Source organism: Notamacropus eugenii, chromosome 2, assembly GCF_028372415.1.
Source record: "Notamacropus eugenii isolate mMacEug1 chromosome 2, mMacEug1.pri_v2, whole genome shotgun sequence".
Taxonomy (NCBI): domain Eukaryota; kingdom Metazoa; phylum Chordata; class Mammalia; order Diprotodontia; family Macropodidae; genus Notamacropus; species Notamacropus eugenii.
The window spans coordinates 278,382,379-278,408,377 of record NC_092873.1 but is presented as its reverse complement, the minus strand read 5'-3'; the positions used below and the strand labels follow the sequence as shown (position 1 = coordinate 278,408,377).

Here is a 25,999-nt window from a genome sequence, read left to right as displayed (position 1 = left end):
GCTTGGTGAGTTTGGTGAAATGCTTTTTCTTCTTTTTTTAATTTTTATCACAATCAATCACTCTCTGAGTGGGACAGGGGCAGATCACATTGGACATAAAAAATGAAAGATGGTAATAAAAATGTAAAACAAAATTTAAAAAAATCATTTGAGTCTTCCTTTCCTCTGTTATACAGGGTACCAGAATGACTAATAATAATGATAATAATAGCTCTGGGTGTTCCTCTGCCCTTCCTGCAAACCTGAGTCCCTCATGTCCAAGGTGAACAAGAAAATTTTGGTTCTCTGGTAACATTCCCTGCTGAGTTTGGATTTCCTTCCCAAAAGTGCAGCCTGCTCCTTTAGAGTAAAATTAAATGAAAATGCTCTTTAAGCTCCCTCCTCCAGGAAGGTGATCACATCCATTTCTTCATCCTCTGCCTCCAAACTCTTTTCCTTAATAGGAGTGACTCTTTACCTTATGTTTCAATATCCAAGCAGTTGTTCCTTCAAAAAAAAAAAAAAAAAAGGAAGTGAGGGGAGTGAGCTCCAAGTCTGATTCAACACCAGGAATTCAGCCTCAGCCTCAGATCACAGTAGGCCCCTTGAGCTCATTCTTTTGAATCATATTAACAGCTCTGCAAGGGAGATAAAGTTATGGCTTTCAGTATGCAAGCTATTTGGAAGATAATGAATAATTCCAAGTATTTACCATCTTCCTCTAAGTCATTCCTTTGAACATTAGAACTCTTCAATTTCAGTCAATAGTCTTCCCCTTCTTGTAATTTGCTTAAACCAGAACCATAACAATTAGATGCCAAAACACCCTTGAACCCTTGATTTATTTCCCTCTACAGATTAAAAAAAATCTTATAAAAGGATATTTGTGCTAGAAAGATTCTTTCAATTATCAAGACAAGGATTTATACTAAATGTTTTCTCCCTTTTAACAGCTTATACTGCCTTAGGCTTTAGGTAGAACAGAGCAGTAGGTGATCAAAGAAAAGGGTGTGTGAATTTTGAGCACTTTGGGGAATCTCAAAAAGATAGATACTCTGGCCTTGGAGGACATGATCTTCACTGAGTCACTGACATGAAGTCATTCAATGTCACATGGCTTCACTGACTCAGCCAGGCTAGTGTGACAATAACCATCATGGATTTTGGAGAAAATTTTAGCAAGAGAAGAATCAAGCAAAGCAATGTCTGGAAATACCTTGAATCTTAGAATCCTAAAAGTCAAGTTCAGTCCATTTTAAATCATTTTGTTTCCTGCTGGATGAAAATATAATCATTTTCCTGTACTTTGTTGAAAAATAAAGCTTTCCAATAAATTTATGACAATTGTAATTTTTTTCTCTGAATTTTTAACAAGATGGGTATATAAAATGAGGATAATAACAGCTAATATTTACATAGAACTTTAAGGTTTATAAAATGATTGTAGATAGATGATTCTATATTATATGTAAATTGAATTATTATATAGATGTGTATATATACATACATGCATACATATGTATATATATGATCATCTCATTTGACTCTCACAAAAACTTTGTTATATTATTTTGCCTATTTTACAGAGAAAGAAACTGAGGCACAAAGAGGTTAAATGACTTGTCTAAATAGCACTATAAATGTCTAGGACAGCTAAGTGGCACAACAGGAAGAGTAACGGACCTGAAGTCTGGTAGACTAATCTTGCTGAGTTCAAATTTGGCTTCAGACACTTACTAGCTATGTGACCCTGGGCAAGTCACTCAACCCTGTTGGCCTTAGTTTCCTCATTTGTAAAATGTGGTGGAGAAGAAAATGGCTGGACAAAACTGAAAATAACTGAGCAATAACAACAATAAGTGTTTAAGGCAGGATTTCAGCTCAATTTCCTTCTTCCCAGTTTAGTACTCAATCTACTATTCCATTTAGTTGCACCTATAAGGATCACAGACTTAGAAAATACCATAAAGGTCACTGAGTTCTATCTACTACTTAATGCAAGATTAACCTCTAAAATATCATTAAAACATAGCCATTCAATATTTTCTTGAATACTGTCATGACAGAATACTCAGTACTTCCTAAAATCTATTTTCAATTAGAAACACTTATAATTGTTAAAGAGTTCTTTAAAATGAGCTAAAAACTACTTCCCAGGAATTTTATGGAATCATGTAAGTATAATTTTGAGGTCCTCTAATCCTATCCCCTCACTCAATAGATGAGGAAAAAAGTGTAAAAGAGATTACATGACTGACTCAGAGCAGTGCTATGGTTCAAAACCAAATCTTGGTTCATCATTTCTTCTAATTCCAAAACTGAAACTCTTTCCATTGCAGGATGATTCCCTATAGTTCTACCCTGGGGGTCAGTTCAGCACTGTGAGGTCACACAATGAGAATCTACACCATTTTTCACATAGTAATGAAAAAGTAGTCACTCCCTCATCTTTCTTGAAGGATTAATGCTATGGTAAATTGCATTTGAATCCAGGGACAATAATATGTCTGTGTCAAACTGGAGTCCATTACCTAGTCTATTGGTTTCCAAATTATATCCTCTACAACTCTGAAATACCACATGAAACATCTGAGGTCTGGAAGAAGGGAGTGAGGAAGGAAAGACCTTGGTGCTAAAACACATTTTAACCTTCTACTTCTATTATCGATAGATCATGTTCAAAATTGCCTGGCATTGGGTTACTCAAGTTGCAAATATCCAGTGTTACAGGTGATGATAGCCTGCTCTAGAATAAAGCAGGGGCAATTTCAGCAATTCTAGAACTAGATCCCATAGTCCTCTTTTTATCATCATAGCAAGACAAGGTCTAACCAATACCAATATCTATTATCCTACCACACTACAAGGAAGATAATGAAGGTCAGCTCTCCTCTACTTACTCTTCCTCTAACTAATCAATAAATTCTCCCCTCATCTGCACAGCCACACTGAATTGACTTTGGCTCTAGCATTATTTACAAACTAATAGCCTTCCCTGATACTTGAAGAATACCCCTACAGCTTTCCTACTCCTTGCCACCCCAACATAATCACATTAGAAACCCTCCTACTCTCTGAAAAATACCAAATTGACAAGAGTTATAGAGGGACCTTTCTTTCTTTCTAAGAATGGCATCTCCTTGTCTTTCATACCCCATGACACATCCCATGAGGGTCATGCAGTGTAGTGAAAAGAGCAACAGATTTGGAGGCAGAAAACAGGACTTTATAACTTAACTCTGAGACTCCTTGTAGGACCTTGGACAAGTCAGGTAAGCTCTCTGGGACTCAGTTTCCTTATCTGTAAAATAAGGGGTTTGGACTAGATAGTGTCTACAGAGCTTCCCAGTTGTAGACAGCTCTATGCAAGAAGTTGAGATTCCAAGCTATTTAAACCTACAAAACCTTAAAAAGACTTTGAAAAGTATTGATATAGAAAATAACTTGCTAAATGCTTACAAAGCAGTTAAGGATGCTTATTTATGCTTAAAGCATTTTGCAAATCTTAAAGCCTCTACAAATGTCAGCTTTTAGTATAGTTGCACTTTTGTTTTTATTACTCAACAAATCCAATATAATCTCATTACAACAGTATAGGTTCAATTGGCCAAGCACATTAACATTAGCAACTTGGGGGATGTAATTCTCCTGGTGATATAGCAAATAATCTAGAGGAGCACTTTACAGATTATTGTAGAATGTATTAGATTCCCAGCTGTAGCAAGTATAAGCAGAATCACCTCAGTGTAACTGGGCAAACTTTGATGTCCCTCCATATTCACTTTTTATTTTTTTCTTTCTCTGGTAGTACTATCCATTTTATTTCTTTTTCTACATAAGGAACATAAGCAATACCATTCTGGGTCAGGTCGATTGCATATCGACTCTAGTACTGTGTTCCCATCAACAAAAACCCAGGGACATATTGTGGAAAAACATTCTGTCCACTTTTACATCAGCCTCAGTATTAGTCAGGGACCCCTAAACATGTTAATTTCCACCACTTTGGTTAAACTATTGGGCATTTCAGCTGAAGTTCTCCTGCATTCACTTTGTCATGCTTCTACTAAGAAGGATACCTTGCTGTTATTCTGATTTCAAAATTAGGAGAAGATTCTGTGATGTCATCAGCATGGGGAAATGTCTACTATAAGAAGTCCTTCCAATGAAATGCAATCCATCTTTGACTTAGTAGGTTATAGGATCCCAGTTGGAAATGACCTTAAAGACCATCTGGTCCAAACTTCTCATTTTAGAGGAGAAGAAATTGACTTCTAGAGGAGTTCAGTGACTTGTCTATGTCCACACAGGTAGATAAGTCCTAGGGAGTTATCTGAGGTACAGGAAGGAAGGAAGAAAAGAAGGAAACAAAAAAGAAAGGGAGAGAGGAAGGAAGGAAGGAAGGAAGGAAGGAAGGAAGGAAGGAAGGAAGGAAGGAAGGAAGGAAGGAAGGAAGGAAGGAAGATGGGAGGGAATAATGAAGGATGAAAAGGAAGGAAGGAAAGGAGGGAGGAAGGAAACAAGCATTAATTAAGTGTCTGCTGTGTGGTGTCAGGAACTGTGCTGAGGACTTTAAAAATATTATTTCATTTGGTCCTTACAATAACCCTGGGAGATAGATACTGTTATTGTCCCCATTTTACAATTCAGAAAACTGAAGCTGATAATGGCTATATGATTTGCCCAGGGCTATATAGCTAGTAAATATCAGAAGTGGGATTTGCACCCAAAACTTTCTTATTCTATTCTCAATAATTAAGTCTCTATGCCAGGGTACATCTTTTATACTGAGTAGTATGCTTTGTGGTTTGTTTACAAGGATTTGTTGGTCTAATGAAATACACTGAGCAATTATGGTTATTTTCTTCAACATTTAATAATTCCTTTACCCATGAAAATTTGAGAACTAAACCTCAACAATTTCAACAATATTATAATGCCACAGAGAAAATGAAAAATATGTATTTCTCATTCTGTGACAGGCAGTTGGGAGGGCAGTTCATTAGATAATTCATCAATATGTATATCTTAGACAAACATTACAGATGGATAATGAGTTGGACCCCAAATTCAGTAGGAGGAGGCAATTGTATTCAATTGCATATGGGAAATTGTGCAGTGATGCCAATGATCCCTAAATGCTCACTGCTATAAAACCCCTTCTCTATCTCTTTCGTGGAAGTAGTCTCCTGATGATGCTACATGATCTCAAATCATGGAGCATCATGATCTTGGAACAATCAAATTTATAAATAATCTGAACGACAGTGGAAAGGCATGTGGTAAGCACAATTGGATTGTATATCTTGTATGAAAAAATGTGAATGACATTATCTAGGCTAGGTCATGTACATTTAGAAGGCTGTGTTGTGAGGGGGTTTTCATTTAGTGGGAATGACAAGAAACAGGCCAAATATCACCACAAGATATGATGAAGACCTCAACATGTCTGATGGATGCTCTATGGAAGATAAATGAAAAAGCATGGACAAAACTCAGAGCAGATAAGGCATGAAATGACTAAAATTTGCAGCAATGGGAGGGGTAGCCATGTGGGTGAAATCGTATTTCCATTACTATGATACTTTCCTTCATCTTCTATTTGAAAAATGTTACTAGAATCAACTTTTGGATTTAGCTCCATCCATGCAAGTCTAAAGAGGACAAAGTGGGTCTTTGAAATCTCAGTTCATATTTATAGCTCTGATTTGGCAATACTTTCCTGTTTTGAAAAGATATAAGATAATATTCTATTTACAAATATTAATGCATAGTATATTATGTGTAACAATTAAAACATTATATGTAGTAATTAAAATATTTGTCTAATTTATATACATTTGAACATTTTGTGGACTGGGACTAGGGAAAGCGGAGAGAAGCCAAGTTATGATTTCTTCAGTACAGGGACCTGTTGGTATGGAAAGTCTGCTAATACAGATTAGTAACTTATCTCTAAGTTAGATAATTTGCTTGAGGTTACTGAAATAGTCACTTGTCCTTGGTTACTTTACTTGTATGTATCAAAGGCAGGCCTTGAAGCTAGGTCTTCTGAGACTGTCCTTCTATATACTTTTGCAGGCTGTTCCTCTAAATAATTTATCATATCATAAGAAATGAAACAACAAATCATATGAAGCTGAAGAATCCCTTATAGAAAAGAAATGGGAAATGACTCATAAGCTTTGGGGGATCAATATAGCTCACACTAAGACTTTTGTTCAATGGAGTATAGATATCAACAAAGCTATTAATGGTGTAGTATCTTCTAACCCTAGGATAACATATGCCTTCTTTCTGTTATATTATCATACTCCTTCTTCTAATACAAATGGATAGTATATGTCAAAATAGAAAGTTTTAACAGTTTTAGTATAAGAAAATATATAGACAATATGATTGACTTAACTATATAATTTCCTGAAGCATCTTTGTCATGTCCATGTGCTATTGAGAGATTATTGTACTATTTATGTAATATTTCATAGTCCTTTGCTTTCTAGTTATGGTCTTGATTCATCTAGTAAGTCTGTTTAAATATCATCTATATGATAGATGGCATTTCCATAGTTCCTCTATCTTTATTTCATACCAACAATATTATAGGACTTGAACATTTAGGTGCTTCCTATACATGTGCCCAGAGTTCAAACACCTTTTTAGGCTATGACAAAATTCATTATGGTCAGATTCTGACACTTAGAAAATGTGGCTCATTTTGTGTTGGTTGTTCTGAAAACGATAGACTTTGTCTTTTGTTTTGATTTTTAGAGAAATTGATTTTAATAGGTATATAATTGCTACAAATACTGAGATTTTTTTCTTCTGGACACTCTTTACTTAAGTATTGTGGCAAGGACAAGACATCTCATTGATTAGTATAAGACTCCTACAAGGAAGGAAACTACCTCTGCCAATAAGGGTAAATATCTCTGCAGCTAAATAATCTTAGAATTGCCTAGAATACTGAGAAGTTTTGACTTACTTGAAATCACACAGCTAATATGTTTAATAATCAGAACCTGGATTAGCTTTGTATTCGTAAGGCCATGATGCTTCTCTATATCTTTCCAAATATATGGTGCCCCCCAACTGGCAAAAGATTATGAATATGATCTGACTAAGGTGGAAAACAGCAGAACACCATAGGCAGTATTACTCAGTGGAAAGGGCATTGACTCTGGAATTGGCAGACCTGGATTCAAATTCTGCTTCTAATGCTTACTGCATGACGTTGGACAAGTTCCTTCCTTAACCTCTCTATATGTCAGCTTCTTCATCTGTAAAATGAGAAGGGTGCAGTAGATGAGCTCTAAGGTTCTTTCCTAATTTAAATCTATATTCCTATGACTTTGTTATCCTTAAATCTTTCTTGGCTACTTTATTATACTGGACTCTTTGAGGGTCACCTCCTCCCAGACCCAAATGAAATACAACTGGAATATGTACAACAAATATATGGGTTTATCAACTACAGAATACACATTTAACAGTTGAACCCAAGAGTGTCAATCAATGGATCAATGTTGGCTCAGAGCAGGCATCCTTAATGTTTTTGCATATCATGTACCCCTTTGACAGCAGGGTAAAGCCTATAGAACCATCTCAGAACATTATCAAGTGCATAAATTAAAATGTATAGAGTTAAAAAGACAATTATATTGAATCCAATTATCAATTTTTTTGTTTGTTTAAAAGTTTGAGAACCCCAGGTGAAGAGCTCTTGACGTAGAAGAAGTATCTAGTGGAGGGTTATTTTTAATAGCAACTCAAAATAAAACATGCTGGATGACAAAATTGAGATCTACAAACATCTCATTAGAATGTAAGCTCCCTGCAGCCAATTTTTTTTTGGTTTTTATTTATATATCAAGAAGAAGTAACAATGTCTGGCACTTAATTACTTCTTGTTGGTTGGATGATTGGTCGATTCTGATAGTCCTAAACAGAAGACAAAAATTTACTAAAATCTACCAAACATAGTAGAGAGGATGTAAAGATATATTTACATTAAAAAATCCATCTTTACAAGTACAAAATAGATAAAGGCCAGAAAATTTTAGTATCTTTTAAGATGAAAATTAATTAAAAGTGTGGCATGGCAGCCAGGAGCAATGGAAAAACACGGAGGCATCATAGAAAGAACCTTGGGTTCAGAAGCAGAGGAAGACAGTGCTGTGGAAAGATGAATGGAGTTGAAGTCAGAGAACCTGGCTTCATATTTGATTTCTGCCAATTGCTATATTTACTTATCCTGAGAGGAATGTTTGACTTATTTGTACCTCATTTTCATTTCTAAGAAATTAGGTTAGATTAAATTACTTCTAAATCCCCTTCTTCATCCAAATCTTTGACCCTATGAGTCCTAGGTTTGAATCTTGCATCTCTTCTCATAGTATGAGGATGCTAAAATAAATAGTCTAAATTCTCAAAATCTAAGTTTTATAGTCATTCTATGATGCTCTTGCCTGATCACATTGTATCTTGAGTACTGCATTCATTTCTTGTTCTTACTGATTATATTAGGAAGGGCACTGATGCTATATATGCTATTGCAGTCCTAAAATCTCTGCTATTAGATCAGGCTGAGGCTGGTGGATTCCTTGAGTTTGGGAATTCTGAGCACCAGTGGGATTATTCATCTAGGGCATCTGAACTAAGTCTGGCACCAATGTGGTGAACCTTGAAGAACAGAAAGTTTCCAGGCTGCCCAAGGAATAGTGAATGGACTCAGTTCAGAAATGTAGTAAATCAAATCAATCAGTAGTGTGATTGGGCAGGAGTGGCCACTATGCTTCTAGTCTGGACACGATTTGGTTATCTTCTAAAATATCAGTTTTGAAGAATGTCAACTTCATTGGGCTTCATGTTTTTGAGAAGGAGTGGCACAAAGACTTTCAATTTAGAAAATCCATGACTTAGATTTATTTTATCCTCTTTTGTTACTTGGTGTTGGCTACATGCCCTTTCTCCAACATCTCCTTCAGTTCTTCCATGGAGGTATAGGTTTCTGACAGTGTCCACTTTGAACTCTGTGTCCCCTAATGTAGCACAGTCTTTGGCCCATAGTAAATGATGAATACATTCTTTTTAAATGAATGATTAAAAAGGAGAGGTATGAAGGTTATTCTGTTTGTCCCCAAGAGGACAGAGCAAGTTTTGCCATAACATCAGAACTTCAGTCTAAAATTGGAAGAGAGATCCTGTGGTGGAAGTAAGTGCCTCAACCCTGGGTGCTGTCCAGTGGAAGACCTATGATCACTTTTCTGAGATGTAAAGAGCTCTCAAGGTTCAGCTAAAGTTTGGTCTAGATAATTTCCATGGCCCTTTCTTGCTCTAAACTTTTATAAACGCTTGAAGTAATTAGATTATCCATCTTTTGAGGAATCTTTGTCTTTGGAATATTGTGTTCTTACGTAGTTTTTGTTTCTTTAACTATTCATAGCTTTCCAAAATGTGTTTTAATTTATAGAGATTTGCATGGTGATAGGTTTTTCATTCATAATCGTTACTGGTTCTTCTTTAATTTATCTTTATCTTTCTGGGAGCATAACTCTGCTTTCAGAAACATCATTAGGATAGGTCTTTACTGGTTGTGTAATTAATCAATATGTCAATCAATAGGTTTTCATGAATAACTAGCATCTTTATGAGGCAGCTAGGTGGCATGGTGTATAGACCGTTGAGCCTGGAGTCAAAAAGACCTGGAGTTCAAATCCATCCTTAGACACCAAATGTATGGTCCTGGGCACTGTTTGTCACCTAATTTGTCATGTAACACTATTTGCCTCAGTTTATTCATCTGTAAAAAGAGCTGGAGAAAGAAATGGCAAACCACTCCAGTTATCATTGCCAAGAAAATCCCAAATGGGATCATGAAGGGTTGGATAAGACTGAAATGACTGAACAAAGCATCTGTATAGCATTTTAAGGTTTGCAAAGTACTCTCCAAACATCTGATTTTATAACAACCCTGGGAGGTATATATTATTATTATCTTTATTTTATGTATGGGGAAACCAACCTGATGGAGATCTAGGTGACCCTATGCTTAGCATAACACCTTGCATATACTATGCATTAAATAAATATTTCTTGACTGACGACCAAGGTCATATAGTTAGTAAGTGTTTTAAGTAGAATTTGAATTCAGGTCTCCCTGACTCTATGTCCTGTACTCTTTTTCACAGTACCACCTAACTTTCAGCTTTAGCTAGTTAGTAATTAACCCTCTGTTCATCACTTTAATAAGTGCTGGGGTTGAGGGTGTACATCAGGAATATAAAAGTCATCCTAGTATTTATATGACCTGATGTTTGATGGAACTAATTTTAGTTACAGCAAAAATCATAGAATCATAACATTTTTACAGTTGCAGGGACCTAAGATAATCTTATCCAAGCAGCCCTTTAATGAGGAATCCCTTCTGTAACCTCACTGACAGATGGCCCTCCAGCCTCTCTGTGTGAACACTTCCAGTTAAGAGGAACTCATGCCCTCATGTTGTAGCCAGAGCAGTAAATTACTACTGAACTGCTTCCTTTTTTATTTTTTTCTTTAACTGAAGGATAAATTATAACAATAAGTAGCTAGCATTTATATAATGTTTTGGGGTTTGGAAAGTGCTTTATAAACTGAATCTCATTTATCCCCACAACAGCCCTTGGGAGGTAAATGCAGATAAAGTACAGATAAAGAAACTGAGGCATACATAGGTTGTGACTTGACCAGGGTCACACAGATAGATGTCTTAGACAAGATTTGAACTTCAGACCCTATGCTCTATCTACTGCACCACCAAGTTGCCTCCTAACAAAAATATGTCGTATTGACTCCCACATTAAGCTTTTTAATTAAGCTTGTGATATATAGGTAGTACAAGATCTATTATCTCCAGTTCTTTAGCTAAAGGCTGAACTTGTCTGCAATATCACAATGCAATATGCTAAGTTTTTCTAGTTTTTTTAAGCATTTATTGAATACTTACTGTGTGCCACATACTGTGCTAAGTAAGCATTTTACAGCTATTATTTCATTTGATCTTCACAACCACCCTAGGAGCTAAATGCTATTACTATCCTCATTTTACAGATTAGGAAACTGAGGCAAAAGAGGTTAAATGACTAGCTGTGATAGGGTCATGCAGCTAGTGTTTGAGGCCAACTTTAAATTCCATTTTTCTTGTCTCCATGCCTACCACTCTATCCACTGGGCCACCTAGTTACCTCCAAAGAAAAAACAGTATGATGCTATTTGTAAAGTTCATTGAGACTTCAGATGGAAAGTGCAAATATTTGGGTTTTTTTGAATTCAGAAGCATTTAATTCACACATACAAAAAACTTGATTATTCATTGTGCTATAAACATTTGCATTTTCTTAACTGAAGTATATTCTTTTTTGTATTTTATTCATTATTTTATTTATGTTTACAAGAATTTATCATATATCACTTCTACTTCCCTCCAACTGATCAATAAAATAAAAATATTACCCTTATAACAAATACACACAGTTAAGGTAATAAAAACAATTCCCAGATTTACCATATCAAAAAAGGCTTTCCTACTCTACATTTTAAGTTCATCAATTTTTGTCAGAAGGTGAGTAATATAGCTTATCTACAATCTTCTGTCATTAAGGTGTATCATTGCATTGATCTGAGTTCTAAATCTTTCAAAGTGGTGTCTCTTTATAATGTTTTTGAATAAATTGTTTCCTTAGTTCTTCCCACTTCACTCTGTAGCATTTCAGATGACATAGGACTAATCAATCTATTTCTTCTAGTGAGATGGAAGACAACCAGGTCTTATTATCTGTGCTTTAACTGCTTCCTAAGATCCTGTAGGTTTTACCATCTGACTTCCCTCAGTGATTTTCAGACTTCAGTAATTGTCATTTGACTTGTTCCTAAACTTTGCTATTTGTAGCATCACCACATCCCTTAGGAATTCTAAGTCTTTCTGTCTGCCCTAGAGACGAAGTTTACTTTAATGTTGCCTCTCCTATTATACGTTTCTTGAAAATTTGCATTTTAGCACTTGGCACAGTTTTTTTTTTAAATATTTATTCATTCATTAATAACCATTCATTGAATAAATTGAGTATCATCATGCAGAGTTACCTTCTTCATTATGATGAATTTCTTAACCTTTTATGTTCTATTCCATCCAATTTAAAGATGATTATTTTGGGGGTAGTGAAAAGAAAATCTAAATTAGAATTGAGTAGCCCTGTCTTCTCCTTATCATACACTATTATTATCTCATCCAACACAAGTAGTGTTTATGTCATTTTCCTCCTGCTTCTGACTTCAAATCAATTCAACAATCATTTATTGCTTTTTTTGCCCCCTAAATCAGCCTCATTTATTCTGCAAATTAGTCAATTTCTGCCAAAGTCCTGACAAATAAAAGAGAAAATAACAGTTGTTTGGATAACAGCTGTTATCTGAAAAAAAGAAAAGGTTATGTAGTAATTCAGTAACTCCTTCCTTTCTTTTCTTTTCTCACTGCTGAACATACTTTAGAAACTTTGTACACCATTTTTCCACTTCACTCAGTATAGTCATTCATTAGAAGGTGTTCTCCCTCTTACTTTTGCTTCATTGTGTTTTTCTCTTCCTCTTCATTTTTTCCTCTTCTCGTGTCTTTTCCTTTTTTGCTCTTTCTCTTTTTCTTCCATCTCCTTTTCCTTCTTATTCCCATTGTTTCTTGGCTGGGTTTGGGGGTTTCTGGTTAGACGATTAGTAGGAACAGGAAAGGATAAACATGCCAAAAGTCACCTTGATCAGAAACTCCTTTGACTCAGAAAATTAGAGAACAGAAATGGTGGGAAGTTCCCTATATTTTTATGACCAAATATGCAAGGAGATTTTAAATATAAAAAAATACTTTGAGAGACAAAGCTGTCACTCTATCTTGTGAGCTGTTGACCAAAGAGTGGGTAAATTGGGACTCCTGGTAATAAATTTAGTGGAAAGTAGAGCATTTGTTAACTAAGTCATGGGGGAATGTTTCACATAAATTCAGAGATGAAGATAAAATCAAAAATAATATTTATGATTAATCATATTTATTATATTAAATTTATTATCATACTTATTATCTGTTTCAAGGCACTTTACACAAATTTTATCTTTTGAGTTATATATTCCAACCACTTTTTAAGGAAAGTACTTACACATTTCATAGATTTACATAGTTACATAGTTATACACATTTCATAGATTTACAACTAAAGCTCAAGGGCTTTAAGTGACTTGATCAAGGTCATATACTTAGTAGATATCTGAGATAGACCCGAACCTAGGTATTTCTCATTCTAAGTCCAGAACTCTGTCCAACTCCAGCACACTATGCTGTCTCTCTTGGGTCATGTATTTTCTCTTACAATGGTCCTTCTTTATTCTGATGCATTTTGCTTATTTGCCGCAGCAATCACTCTAGAATATTTGGTGAACAAATAGCCATAGATAGATAGATAGATAGACAGACAAACAGACATATAGATAGATAGATAGATAGATAGATAGATAGATAGATAGATAGATAGATAGATAGATAAAGAGAAATTACATATGTATATAATCTTATGCCTTGCCATTTTCTCATTTCACAGTTTCAAAATAGTAATGTATTTCTATGTTGGTTCATTTCTGTTGTCCACTTATTAAGTCTTGTGGACTGCCCCACTCTGGAATTTAGCTATTTTTTTTCTTTTGCCAAAATATGACGTTTTGATCAATTTACGAGTATACCTAACTCTTAGGCAGTGTCACTCCTTTCACTGCCATAAAATCTAGAACTGATTTTCAGCGAAAATAATGTTTTTTGCTCTTGTCTCACCCTCTTTTGCTTGACAATGTCAATCATATCATTCAGTCTTGCCCAAGCCCCACAAGAGACCAGTGCTATTGGACCTTCACAGAGAGCTATAGCTAGTGAAAAGTAACTGGACTTTGCCTCAGGGTGCAAAGGAGACTTTTGAGGAAGCATTTGCAATCTTTCTGCAATGCAAAAACAATAGAGTGAAGTACTTAGACACCAAGAATAGAAAGCTAAATGGCCCACTTCCTTTCTTGGTTTCTGTACTCTCCTTTTGTAACTTCCTCAGCAATGTTATAATGTATTTATAATATCCTTCCTGCCTTCTCCCCACCATTATGGAATATCCAGGAATATCCCCAAAGTCTCTACTTTCATATTCTTTTTTTTTTTTTATGGGGGAACTCACTTTCTAGAGGAATACCCTTGAGTACTTATCCCAAGAAATAGGCTTAAGGTAGTGGGCTCCCCATTACTGGAGGTCTAGAGGCAGAGGTTGGATGATCATGTGGGGATAATGTAGAAAGGATTGATGCTCAAATAGGGCCTCCTGGACCTCATGACTTCTTTTTTTTTCTTTTTGATCATTTGTTTTTTGTTTTTTGTTTTTTTTTTTTTAACTTTTAACATTCATTGTCACAAAATTTTGGGTTACAAATTTTCTCCCCTTTTATCCCTCCTCCCCCAAACACCAAGCATTCTAATTGCCCCTGTGACCAATCTACTCTCTCTTCTATCATCCCTCTCTGCCCTTGTCTCCGTCTTCTCTTTTGTCCTGTAGGGCCAGATAGCTTCCTATACCCCTTTACCTGTATTTCTTATTTCCTAGTGGTAAGAACATTACAGTTGATCCTAACACTTTGAGCTCCAACTTCTTTAGCTCCCTCCCTCTCCACCCCTTCCCTTTGGAAGGCAAGCAATTCAATATAGGCCAAATCTGTGTAGTTTTGCAAATGACTTCCATAATAGTTGTGTTGTATAGGACTAACTATATTTCCCTCCATCCTATCCTGTCCCCCATTACTTCTATTCTCTTTTGATCCTATCCCTCCCCATGAGCGTCGACCTCGAATTGCATTCTCCTCCCCATGCCCTCCCTTCTGTCATCCCCCCCACCCTGCTTGTCCCCTTGTCCCCCACTTTCCTGTATTGTGAGATAGGTTTTCCTACCAAAATGAGTGTGCATTTTATTCTTTCCTTTAGTGGAATGTGATGAGAGTAGACTTCATGTTTTTCTCTCACCTCCCCTCTTTATCCCTCCACTAATGAGTCTTTTGCTTGCCTCTTTTATGAGAGATAATTTGCCCCATTCAATTTCTCCCTTTCTCCTCCCAATATATTTCTCTCTCACTGCTTGATTTCATTTTTTTTTTAAGATATGATCCCATCCTCTTCAATTCACTCTGTGCACTCTGCCTCTATGTATGTGTGCGTGTGTGCATACTCCCACCCAGTACCCAGATACTGAAATGTTTCAAGAGTTACAAATATTGTCTTTCCATGTAGGAATGTAAACAGTTCAACTTTACTAAGTCTGTTATGACTTTTCTTTGCTGTTCACCTTTTCATGGTTCTCTTCATTCTTGTGTTTGAAGGTCAGATTTTCTTTTCAGCTCTGGTCTTTTCATCAAGAATGCTTGAAAATCCTCTATTTCATTGAAAGACCATTTTTTCCCCTGAAGTATTATACTCAGTTTTGCTGGGTACGTGATTCTTGGTTTTAGTCCTAGTTCCTTTGACTTCTGAAATATCCTATTCCATGCCCTTCGATCCCTTAATGCAGAGGCTGCTAGATCTTGTGTTATCCTGATTATATTTCCACAATACTTGAATTGTTTCTTTCTAGCTGCTTGCAATATTTTCTCCTTGACCTGGGAACTCTGGAATTTGGCCACAATGTTCCTAGGAGTTTCTCTTTTTGGATCTCTTTCAGGCGGTGTTCTGTGGATTCCTTGAATATTTATTTTGCCCTCTGGTTCTAGAATCTCAAGACAGTTTTCCTTGATAATTTCATGGAAGATGATGTCTAGGCTCTTCTTTTGATCATAGCTTTCAGGTAGTCCCAAAATTTTTAAATTGTCTCTCCTGAATCTATTCTCCAGGTCAGTTGTTTTTCCAATGAGATATTTCACATTATCTTCCATTTTTCCATTCTTCTCTCTTTGTTCTGTGATATCATGCTTTCTCGCAAAGTCCTTAGCCTCCATCTGTACCATTCTAGTTTTGAAAGAACTATTTTCTTCAGTGAGCTTTTGAATCTCCTTTTCCATTTGGCTAATTCTGCTTTTGAAAGCATTCTTCTCCTCATTGGCTTTTTGAACCTCTTTTGCCAATTGAGTTAGGCTAGTTTTCAAGGTGTTAATTTCTTCAACATTTTTTTGGGTCTCCTTTAGCAGGGAGCTGATCTGCTTTTCATGCTTTTCTTTCATCTCTCTCATTTCTCTTCCCAGTTTTTCCTCCACCTCTCTAACTTGATTTTCAAAATTCTTTTTGAGCTCTTCCATGGCCTGAGCCCATTGGGTGGTCTGGGACACAGAAGCCTTGATTTCTGTGTCTTTGCCTGATGGTAAGCATTGTTCTTCCTCATCAGAAAGGAAGGGAGGAAATGCCTGTTCTCCAAGAAAGTAGCCTTCAATAGTCTTATTTCTTTTCCCTTTTCTGGGCATTTTCCCAGCCAGTGACTTGATCTCTGAATATTCTCCTCACACCTGCCTCGCCTCCAGATCCTCCCAGCCAGCGTTTGGGGACTGAGATTCAAATGATGCTTCCAGCCTTAGGGCTTTTGGCAGGGGCAGGGCTGCTACTCAGTGTGAGAATCAAGTTCAGGTGGTCAGGTCGCGGCAGCGCCGCCTCTCAGGCTCAGTTCCCTCAGGGGGTTTATGCACAGACCTTCCACAATGGATTCAGGCTCCCGCCCACTTGGGGAGCCCCTGTCTGCAGCCGCCTCTCAGCTTCTACCTCCCGGGGGGGCCCGAATCAATGGGGGCACCCCACTCCCCTCTCAACCTGCCAAAGAGACTCTCTCACCTACCCCTGTCACCTGTGGGTGGAGGGACTTGTGGGGCCGCTGGAGATCCCGTCCCTGAAGCCTGCTCGGGTCTGTTTCTCTTGGTGCCGTGGCCGCAGCAGGTCTGGGCTAGGCTGGGCTCCTCGTCTGCAGCGCGATGGACCTTTTGCGAGAGGTTTGCAGGTCCCTCTGTGGGTGGAGGGACCCGCGTGGCTGCTGGAGATCCCATCCCCAAAGCTGGCTCAGATCTTTTCCTCTCGGTGCCACGGCCGCGGCAGGGCTGCCCTCAGCTCCCAATCCCGACGCCCAGTCCGCAATGCGAAGGACCCCCCGCAAGAGGTTTGCAGGTCCCTCCGGAACAGAAATCTCCCTCACTCCAATATTCCGTGGCCTCTGGGTGCAGAATTCGCCGTGAGTTACTCCCCTGTAGCTGTTCTGTGGGTTGTGGGTTCAGAGCTATGTGTATGTGCGTCTTTCTACTCTGCCATCTTGGCTCCGCCCCCCCTCTACTTTCATATTCTACCTCCCCAGTTATGTCCCAGGATTCTTATCTATTCCCAGTTGAATAAAGGGTGCCATTTTGGTTGGGTAGTCCTGGGCTCAAAAACTGCTACTATGGTGTGATTTCAAATATTGCTATCTCAAGGACAGAATAAGAAAATAACATTGAATTATGAGAGCTTAATACTAAATGACTGGTAATGATGTCAAATACTGTATGTTCCAATTGTCATGAATTCCCTAACTACATTTGGATTTATAAGGATGATTTATAGAGTATGTAAAATGGTAGCTAAAAAGAAATATGAAATAATTTTAAGGTGTATTAATAAAAATATCCAGGATGAGGGAGATCATTTTTGAAGTATTCTGTCCTACTTAGACTGTGTTAGGTTTCTTATGTTCAACTCTGGGTGGCACATTTTGGGAAGGAGTTTGACAACCTAGAGTCCATATAGAAGAAGATCACCACTAGAATGAGGAAATTGGAGACAAAGATTGATTGACAGAACTAGAACTGTTTAGCTTTAAAAAGAAAAGCCTTAGAGGAGGTACTTGATAGCTGTCTTCCAGTATTTAAAGGATTGCTAAATATAAGAGGGGTTAGACTTGATTCTCTTGGGTCTTTAAGGCATAAATAGAAAAGATATATGGAAGTTGCAGAAAGACATTTTCTCTTTGTAAGGAAAACCTTCCTTAAAAAAAAAAAATAGAGCTCTCAGTGGAATGAGCTGCTTTATAAGATAATGAGTTCCTCATCCATGAGGATCTTCAGGCAGAGGTCAGATGATTCCTTCCTCATGAAAGTTGTAAAAGAGATTCCCATTCACATACAATCTAAGCCAGTTAAACTCTAAAGTGTCCTCCAGCTCTAAGAATATGTGATTCTGTGAATATCCAAGATATTATTCATGAAGAAGTATTAAACTACTCTTTTGAGGAATAAGAAGAAAGAAAAGTTTCTCAACAATATCTTACTCATAATAAACCCAGCTTAGGCTGGGAATAGTAAAATACTGTAATTATGTAATGCTGAATTGAAAAGGGATATAGTTCTTAATATGTTTCAGAGCTTCCCAGGAAGATGTACTACTCGCTGATATTATGGGAGCAAATTGATCATATGTACCATAAGGATAAGAAATAAGTGGGGCAACTAGGCAGTGCAGTGGATAGAGCATCAACTCTAGAGTTGGAAGGATCTGAATTCAAATCTGATCTCAGACGTTTACTAGCTGTGTGACCTTGGGCAAGTCACAACCCCAAATGCCTTCTCCCATCAAAATACATAAATCAGCCTGCTAAAAAAAAGAACCAACTACAACTAAGGATTTTATCTTTTAAAGATTCAATTTTAGCCAAAAGATAGATTTAATCTTACACTTTGATAACATTGTAGCTGTGCCCACATAGAGTGGCATAGCAGGGATTAATCTTTAAAACCAGAGCATCATAAATTGGAACTGAAAGAATGTTAAAAGTTCTGTAGTCAGAAAGAATCACAAAGGATCACAGATCTAGAGCTGGAAGAAAATTCCCAGGCAGGCCAGCTATTCCCACCACCTCATTTCACAGGGGACTCAAAATATTCTCCCAGAAAAACCAAATGCTTACATTTATAGTTTCTCTAAAGCATTTAGGAGGCCAGGTGTCCTCCATATTTTACTATTTATGGAAGACAGTGCTAATCCAAGAGAATGTGAGTTTAAATTTAGGAAACTGAAATTTGTAGCTCTAGGCAAAAAACCTGGTTAAATTTATGGTGGAAAAAAATGATTTATCAGACAAAGGAACAGGTATACCAGCTGAGTCTAAGCACAAGGAAATATATGAAAAGTTTTTAAATAGACAGTTTAAAGGGATACATTTTTTCATGAGATAACCAGGATAAGCAAGCAACTATCATAGACTGCCCCCCCTAAAATAACTAACATTATAACCAGTCTAGCTCATCATTAAGTTTGTTGAGATTGGAGTGAATTCCTTTATATTTTTAATAATAGTCACTAGTCTGTGAAACTATGTGACCTGTGCTGCATATAAATCATATCAAGCTTTGGCCAATAGCAGAAGCAAAATGGAACCCAAAGTCTTTTGAATTATCTCTGTTTATTTTCTAGCATGTAATCCTTACTAAATACACATGACTTTGCATTACTGATAGATATAGAATACTTTCACAGCAAATCTCTTTCTGGCTTCATTTTCTAATACTGTATAGTGAAATAAGGAATTTTCTGAAGTTATCAGGAAAACTTAATGGCATCATTGATAATATCAAGATATTCTTCGAACGTATTAGCCTCCTTCAAGAGTCGTGTCATGTCATGTCATTCCATATGTCACAGGATCTTTCTTAAAGAAATATTAATACCTAATCATAACAAAAATTGAGGAAAAAATATGAATTATAACATTAATCCCAGTACTGTTAACATATTTTTCAAATTTGTTTGTATGATTTTGCTTTAGTGGGGGAGAAGACAAGGGGTGGTCTAGACCTTTAATTTCATTTTTTAAATAATTACCTGGAGGGATATATATAGATAGAGGGGGTGGGTATAAATTAACTGATGTGATGATGAAAAATCATAATTTAGAGGCAGAAATAGGTAAGTTACATCTCAGGAAAGGGCACACAAACATTACTGTAGAAGGAAAGAGGGGAAAGAGATGGGCATTTTTTCAGCTTTAATCTCATCTGATTTGGTTCAAGGAGGGAACAACATGCTCAGTTAAGTTTAGAAGTTAACTTGCTCTACAGGCAGGAGGATGGGAAAGAGGAAAGGAAAAGGAGTGAGAGGGTAAAAGGGAGGGAAGAAGTAGTAAGGGAAAAAGGAAATAAAAAGAAGGGGGTTGGTAGAAATGAGGGAAGATTAAGGGAGGCAAAGGTCAAAAGTAAAACTATTGAAGAGGGGAAGGGAGAAGAGAGAAATAAAAGCATAAATAGGGAGGAGATAGGATAGAGAGAAAGACACAGAGAGTAATCATAACTGTAAATGTGAATGGGATGAACTCTCCCATAAAACGGAGGTGGATGGCAGTATGGAATAAAACCTATAATCTTACAATGTTTTGTTTACAAGAAAAACATTTGAAACAGAGGGATACACATAAGGTATAGGTGAAAGGTTGGAGTAGAACATATTATACTTCAGCCACTGTAAAAAAAAAAAAAAAAGCATGGTTAGCAATCCTAATCTCAGACAAGGCAAAAATAGAAATAGATCTAATCAAAAGAGATAAGGAAGGAAAGTATATCCTGCTAAAGATAAGAAAATCTACTTACTAAACATTACTAAACTTACTAAACGTTAGTAACATCATTACTAAACATATATACAACAAGTGGTATAGCATCCAGTTCTTAGAGGAGAAGTTAAGGGAGTTACAGGAAGAAATAGACAGCAAAACTATACTACTGTGGGACCTCAACCTCTCCCTCTCTGAACCTGATAAATCTAAACTCAAAATAAACAAGAAAGAAGTTAAGGAGGTGAATAAAATTCTGGATAAAATAGATATGATAGACCTCTGGAGAAAGTGAATGGGGATATAAAGTAATATGCCTTTTTCTCAATGGTATATGGCACATACACAAAAATTAACCATGTACAAGTATATAAAAACCTCACAATCCAGCACAGAAAGGCAAAAGTAGTCAATGCATCTTTATTAGATACCATAGATACCATATAAATTATATGTAATGTGTATTTGTCCTTCATTGCGGAAGAAGACCATACCATCAGAGAAATGATGACATGACTTGCACTTGACTTTGTTTTGCGTGAAGGAGGGCTGTACAGGTCACAAACCTCACTTCTCCTCCAGAGCCATCTGAATCCAGTGACCAGGTATTGATCAGGATGACTGGAGATGACTCAGGATGAGGCAATTGGGGTTAAGTGACTTGCTCAAGGTTACACAGCTAGTGAGTGTCAAGTGACTGAGGTGAGATTTGAGCTCAGGTTCTCCTAACTCTTGCACTGGTGCTCCATCCACTGCACCACCTAGCTGCCCCTTATATGTAATAAAAGGCTATGGAAAGATAGATCAAAAATTAATTGAAAACTAAATGATCTAATCCTAAGGAATGAGTGGGTTGAACAACAAATCAGAGAAACAATCAAAAACTTCCTTCAAGAGAATGACAATATTGAGAAAACATAATAAAACTTATGGGATGCTGCAAAAGCAGTTCTTAGGGGAAGTTTTATATCATTGAATGCCTACATAAATAAAATAGAGAAAGAGGAGATCAATGAATTGGGCATGCAACAGAAAAAACTAGAAAAAGAACAAATTGAAAATCCCCAACTAAATGCCAAATTAGAAATACTGAAAACCAAAGGAGAGATTAATAAAAGTGAAATTAAGAAAACTATTGAACAAATAAATAAAACTAAGAGTTGGTTTTATGAAAAAAATCAATAAATTTGATAAACCTTTGGTCAATTTGATTAAAGTTTTTGCACAGACAAATCCAATGTAACCAAGATTAGGAGGGAAGCAGAAAACTGGCAAAGAATTTTTACAACTAGTGTCTGTGATAAAGGACTTATTTCTAAAATATATAGAGAACTTAGTCAAACTTACAATAATACCAGTCATTCCCCAATTGATAAATGGTCAACGAATATGAACAGGCAGTTTTCAGAGGAAGAAATTAAAATTATCTATAGTCATATGAAACATGCTCTAAATTACTATTGATTAGAGAGATGCAAATTAAAACAACTCTGAGGCACTACATTACACCTATCAGATTGGCTAACATGACAAAACAGGGAGGTGATAAATGTTGGAGAAGATGTGGGAGAACTGGAACACTAGTGGAGTTGTGAGCTGATCTAACCATTCTGGAGGGCAATTTGAAATTATGAGCAAAGGGTTATAAAAATGTGCATACCCTTTAACCCAGCAATATCACTTCCAGGACTGGATCTCAAAGAGATCATAAAAATAGTAAAAAGTCCACAAGTACAAAAATATTTATAGCAACTCTTTTTGTGATAGCCAAGAGCTAGAAATCAAGGGAATACCCATCAACTGGGGAATGGCTGAACAAGTTGTGGTATATGAATATAATGGAATACTATAGTGCTATAAGAAATGATGAAGAGGTGGACTTCAGAAAAACTTGGAAAGACTTCTATGAACTGATGCTGAGTGAAATGAGTAGAACCAGGAGAACATTATATACAGTAATAGCCAAAGTATGCCAAGACTGTTTTTGATAGACTTAGCCATTCCCAGCAATGCAAGGACCTAAAAAATTCCCAATGGACTCTTGAGACAAAATGCCATTCACACCCAGAGAATGAACTATGGAGATGGAATGCAGAATGAAGTAGACTTTTTTCTTTTATGTTATGTTATGTTTTGGTTTGGTTTAGTTTTCTCATAGTTTCTCCCCTTCATTTTAATTCTTATATGCAAAATGATTCATGTGAAAATATGTTTAATAAGAATGAATGTGTAGAACCCACATAAGATTGCATTCTGTCTTTGGGAGGGAGGCAGAAGAGAGGGGGAGAAAATTTAAAACTTATGGAAGTGATTGTTGAAAACTGAGAACAAATACATTAATTTTTAAAAAAGAATTACCTGGAGATACCAAGAGCCTAAGTGATTTACCCAAGGTTGTACAGCCAATATGTATCAAAGACAGGACTTGAACCCATTCTTCATGACTCTTAGGTCAGACAAATATTTATTCACTATGCCGAACTGTCTCTCAAATTTGCTTTCTACTAAAGAAAAGCAAATAATAAAGACTTTTATGGGTATGATGACAAATGAAAAATGATAATATAAACTCATAAATAAAAGTCAGTTTTCTACTATCAACAAGGAAATACTCCTCCTTAAAAGAAATTAAATTTTTATTTTTAACAAAATCACATAACAGCATTTAAATATATATGGACCTCATTGTTAAGTGCTAAAAGGAGGCATGATTGGGGGTTGTACTGATGGTTGACAAAGAACTAGGGGAAAGGCCAGGGAAGGATGGATTAGCAGAACCCAGTACCTCTCTGTCTAATAAAAGTTATTGGCATTTTTTCTGTCCCTCTAATGCACAGATTATATTTACCAATTTTCTTAAGTAGCATCCTATCATACTGTTTAGTGGTAAGCTGGTAGACTCGATGAACTATTGGGATTCACTATTAAACATCACATTCAACCTCTGACCAATTCACTCTTGCTTTTTTGAGTGTCATGGAATGAATATACTGAGCAAAATATGTGTCACCTTCATTGGATGCCTAAACACCAACCACACTCCTAAGCAATCATATTTCTTTCTATTATTTTTACCAAGTATTACTTTTTCCAAGTACTATATGTAATTTTAAAATAAAGGGAAAATTAAGTTTCTTCTAGAATATCAAATTATATGACTTGACATCTGTCAATTTAGTACCAGTTTGACAGTTAGTTAACCAATTTGTTTGCCATTTTGATTGATTAAAGGCTTATTTATGATGGAGCCAATCCCTAATTTTTCTATTGATTCCCACCTATATACAATTTCTTTCTGCTTGAATTTTCTAAATATTTATAATGTGAAATTATTATTCCTAAAACTTGCCTTTTTTAGCCATTGATATAAACTTTTACCACAGGAAAACATTGCTCACCAGCTATTAGAATAATAATGTCATTATGAAACAACCAATAATTGTAATATGTCTTTTAGTGGACAATATTTCTACAGCCAATTTTCTTCTCTCACCAGGTTCAGAATATGTCCCAGTCCATTGAAGTCTTAAACTTACGGACTCAGAGGGATTTCCAATATGTTTTAAAAATGGAAACCCAAATGAAAGGACTGAAGGCCAAGTTTCGACAGATTGAAGATGACCGGAAGACGTTGATGACCAAGCATTTTCAGGTAGGTTTTACTTCCATAGTCTTTGGAAAAGCAGGTGGGAGCAAAGCACTGAACATGATGCATGTATCTCCACTAGAAATAAGTGCTCATACAATGTTAAAGACTCATTTGGGAAAATATTCGCTTAACTGCTAAGAGTGACCATTAGTTGTAAGATGGTGGAGAAGGGTCTCTATAAATAGAACCATTACGGAAATGTGGATAGTATGTCATGATTTAAATGTATTTGGATATATGTGATAATAACTAGGTTGCTAAAAGTTTTTCTTACTAACTTCCAGATTTTCTATTTCTGCCATATGGTACCACCTTCTTGTCAAAGACCTAAGTTCCTAACCATGGAGACATCTTTGACCTTTCTTTCTCTTTCATTATGCCCACAGTCCAATCAGTGACCAAATCTTATCTCACACCTTTATATCTTCCTTTCTATTGACTCACCAATATCTTAGGCCAACTCTCCTTTAATTTTTACCTTGACTCTAATGGCCTCCTAAATGGTCTCTTTACCTCCAGTCTCTTCCCCCTTCCAATCTTTTCTTTACGTAGCTTATTTCTTTCACACTGAAAGGTGTGAAAGTGTGTCTTCCCCTTATTCAAAAGTCTTGGTTGGCTCCCTAATACCTTTAGAATAAAATTATAATTCTATACCCAATGTCAACAGGTTTACATGAGTCTGGTGGTAGTTTACATTAATAAGGCCTATCTTTATTTCATAACATGCCTCTTCATAGACATCACTATGCCAGATGAACAGGACTATTGGCTGTTCTCTGATTTCATCCCGCCTTCTCTCATCTCAATGCCCAAGGTATAATCCCTTCTCAGCTCTCTCTGTTGAAATCCTCCTACTTCAAGGTTCAAGTTCATTTGCCTCCTCTTACAATAAACTTTCCCACATGCCAGTTGAAAGTCCTCTCTCTCTCTCTCTCTCTCTCTCTCTCTCTCTCTCTCTCTCTCTCTCTCTTTTCTGTCTCTCTCTCTCTCTTTTTCTGTCTCTCTCTCTCTCTCTGTCTCTCTCTCTCTGTCTCTGTCTCTCTCTCTCTCTGTCTCTCTCTGTCTCTCTCTCTGTCTCTCTCTGTCTCTCTCTCTGTCTCTCTCTGTCTCTCTCTCTGTCTCTCTCTGTCTCTCTCTCTGTCTCTCTGTCTCTCTCTCTCTCTCTGTCTCTCTGTGTGTGTCTCTTTCTGTCTCTCTCTATCTGTTTTCTTAGACCATTTTACTCAGATCTCCAGTTTTTCTAGTTTTCACATTCTACCTCACATCATACTTCCATAAAGCCATATCTGATCTCCCCTCATAGATCATAAGAGCAAAGTTGATGTTGTTTTTCCTCTTTGTAGTCAAAGAACCTAGCACACTGCTTTATCTCATAGCAAATATTTCTTTTTATCTTTTTAAATGAGTTTTTGTTAATTCTTTTTTTTTTCATCATCATAGTTTTCCCCAGTTGTTTGGTTGATTGTTGTCCTTTTGTACTTAACGAGAACCAAAATGACATCATTATGTCTCACTATGGTGATCAGACCAATATGAGCTTGGAATGCCGTACCAGAGGTTGGGCACAAATAGTTCACATGAATGGAGTGATGATGTCTCTAGATTTGCACATCTCACATTTTCTTTCCCCAGTTTCTCTCCTCCCAGAGAGTCAACTCATATAAAATGATGTTTTTTTTTAAAAAAAAAAAGAAAGAAAGAAAAAGGAAAAAAAGCATTACAACCAATTAATACACTGAAGAAGTCTGAAAACATGTCAATGATGGGCGACACCAGTGGCTTTTCC

General features: G+C 36.5%; 1 protein-coding gene across 1 annotated transcript in view; it reads left to right on the top strand.

Annotated features, from left to right (window-relative positions):
- The window catches only part of OLFM3 (olfactomedin 3), a 75,555-nt gene that overhangs the window by 12,343 nt on the left and 37,213 nt on the right, over positions 1-25,999 (top strand). Inside the window, exon 3 of the mRNA XM_072644154.1 lies at positions 24,061-24,216. Within this exon, the coding sequence (XP_072500255.1) occupies positions 24,061-24,216 (156 nt within the window). The remainder of the gene's footprint in view (positions 1-24,060; positions 24,217-25,999) is intronic.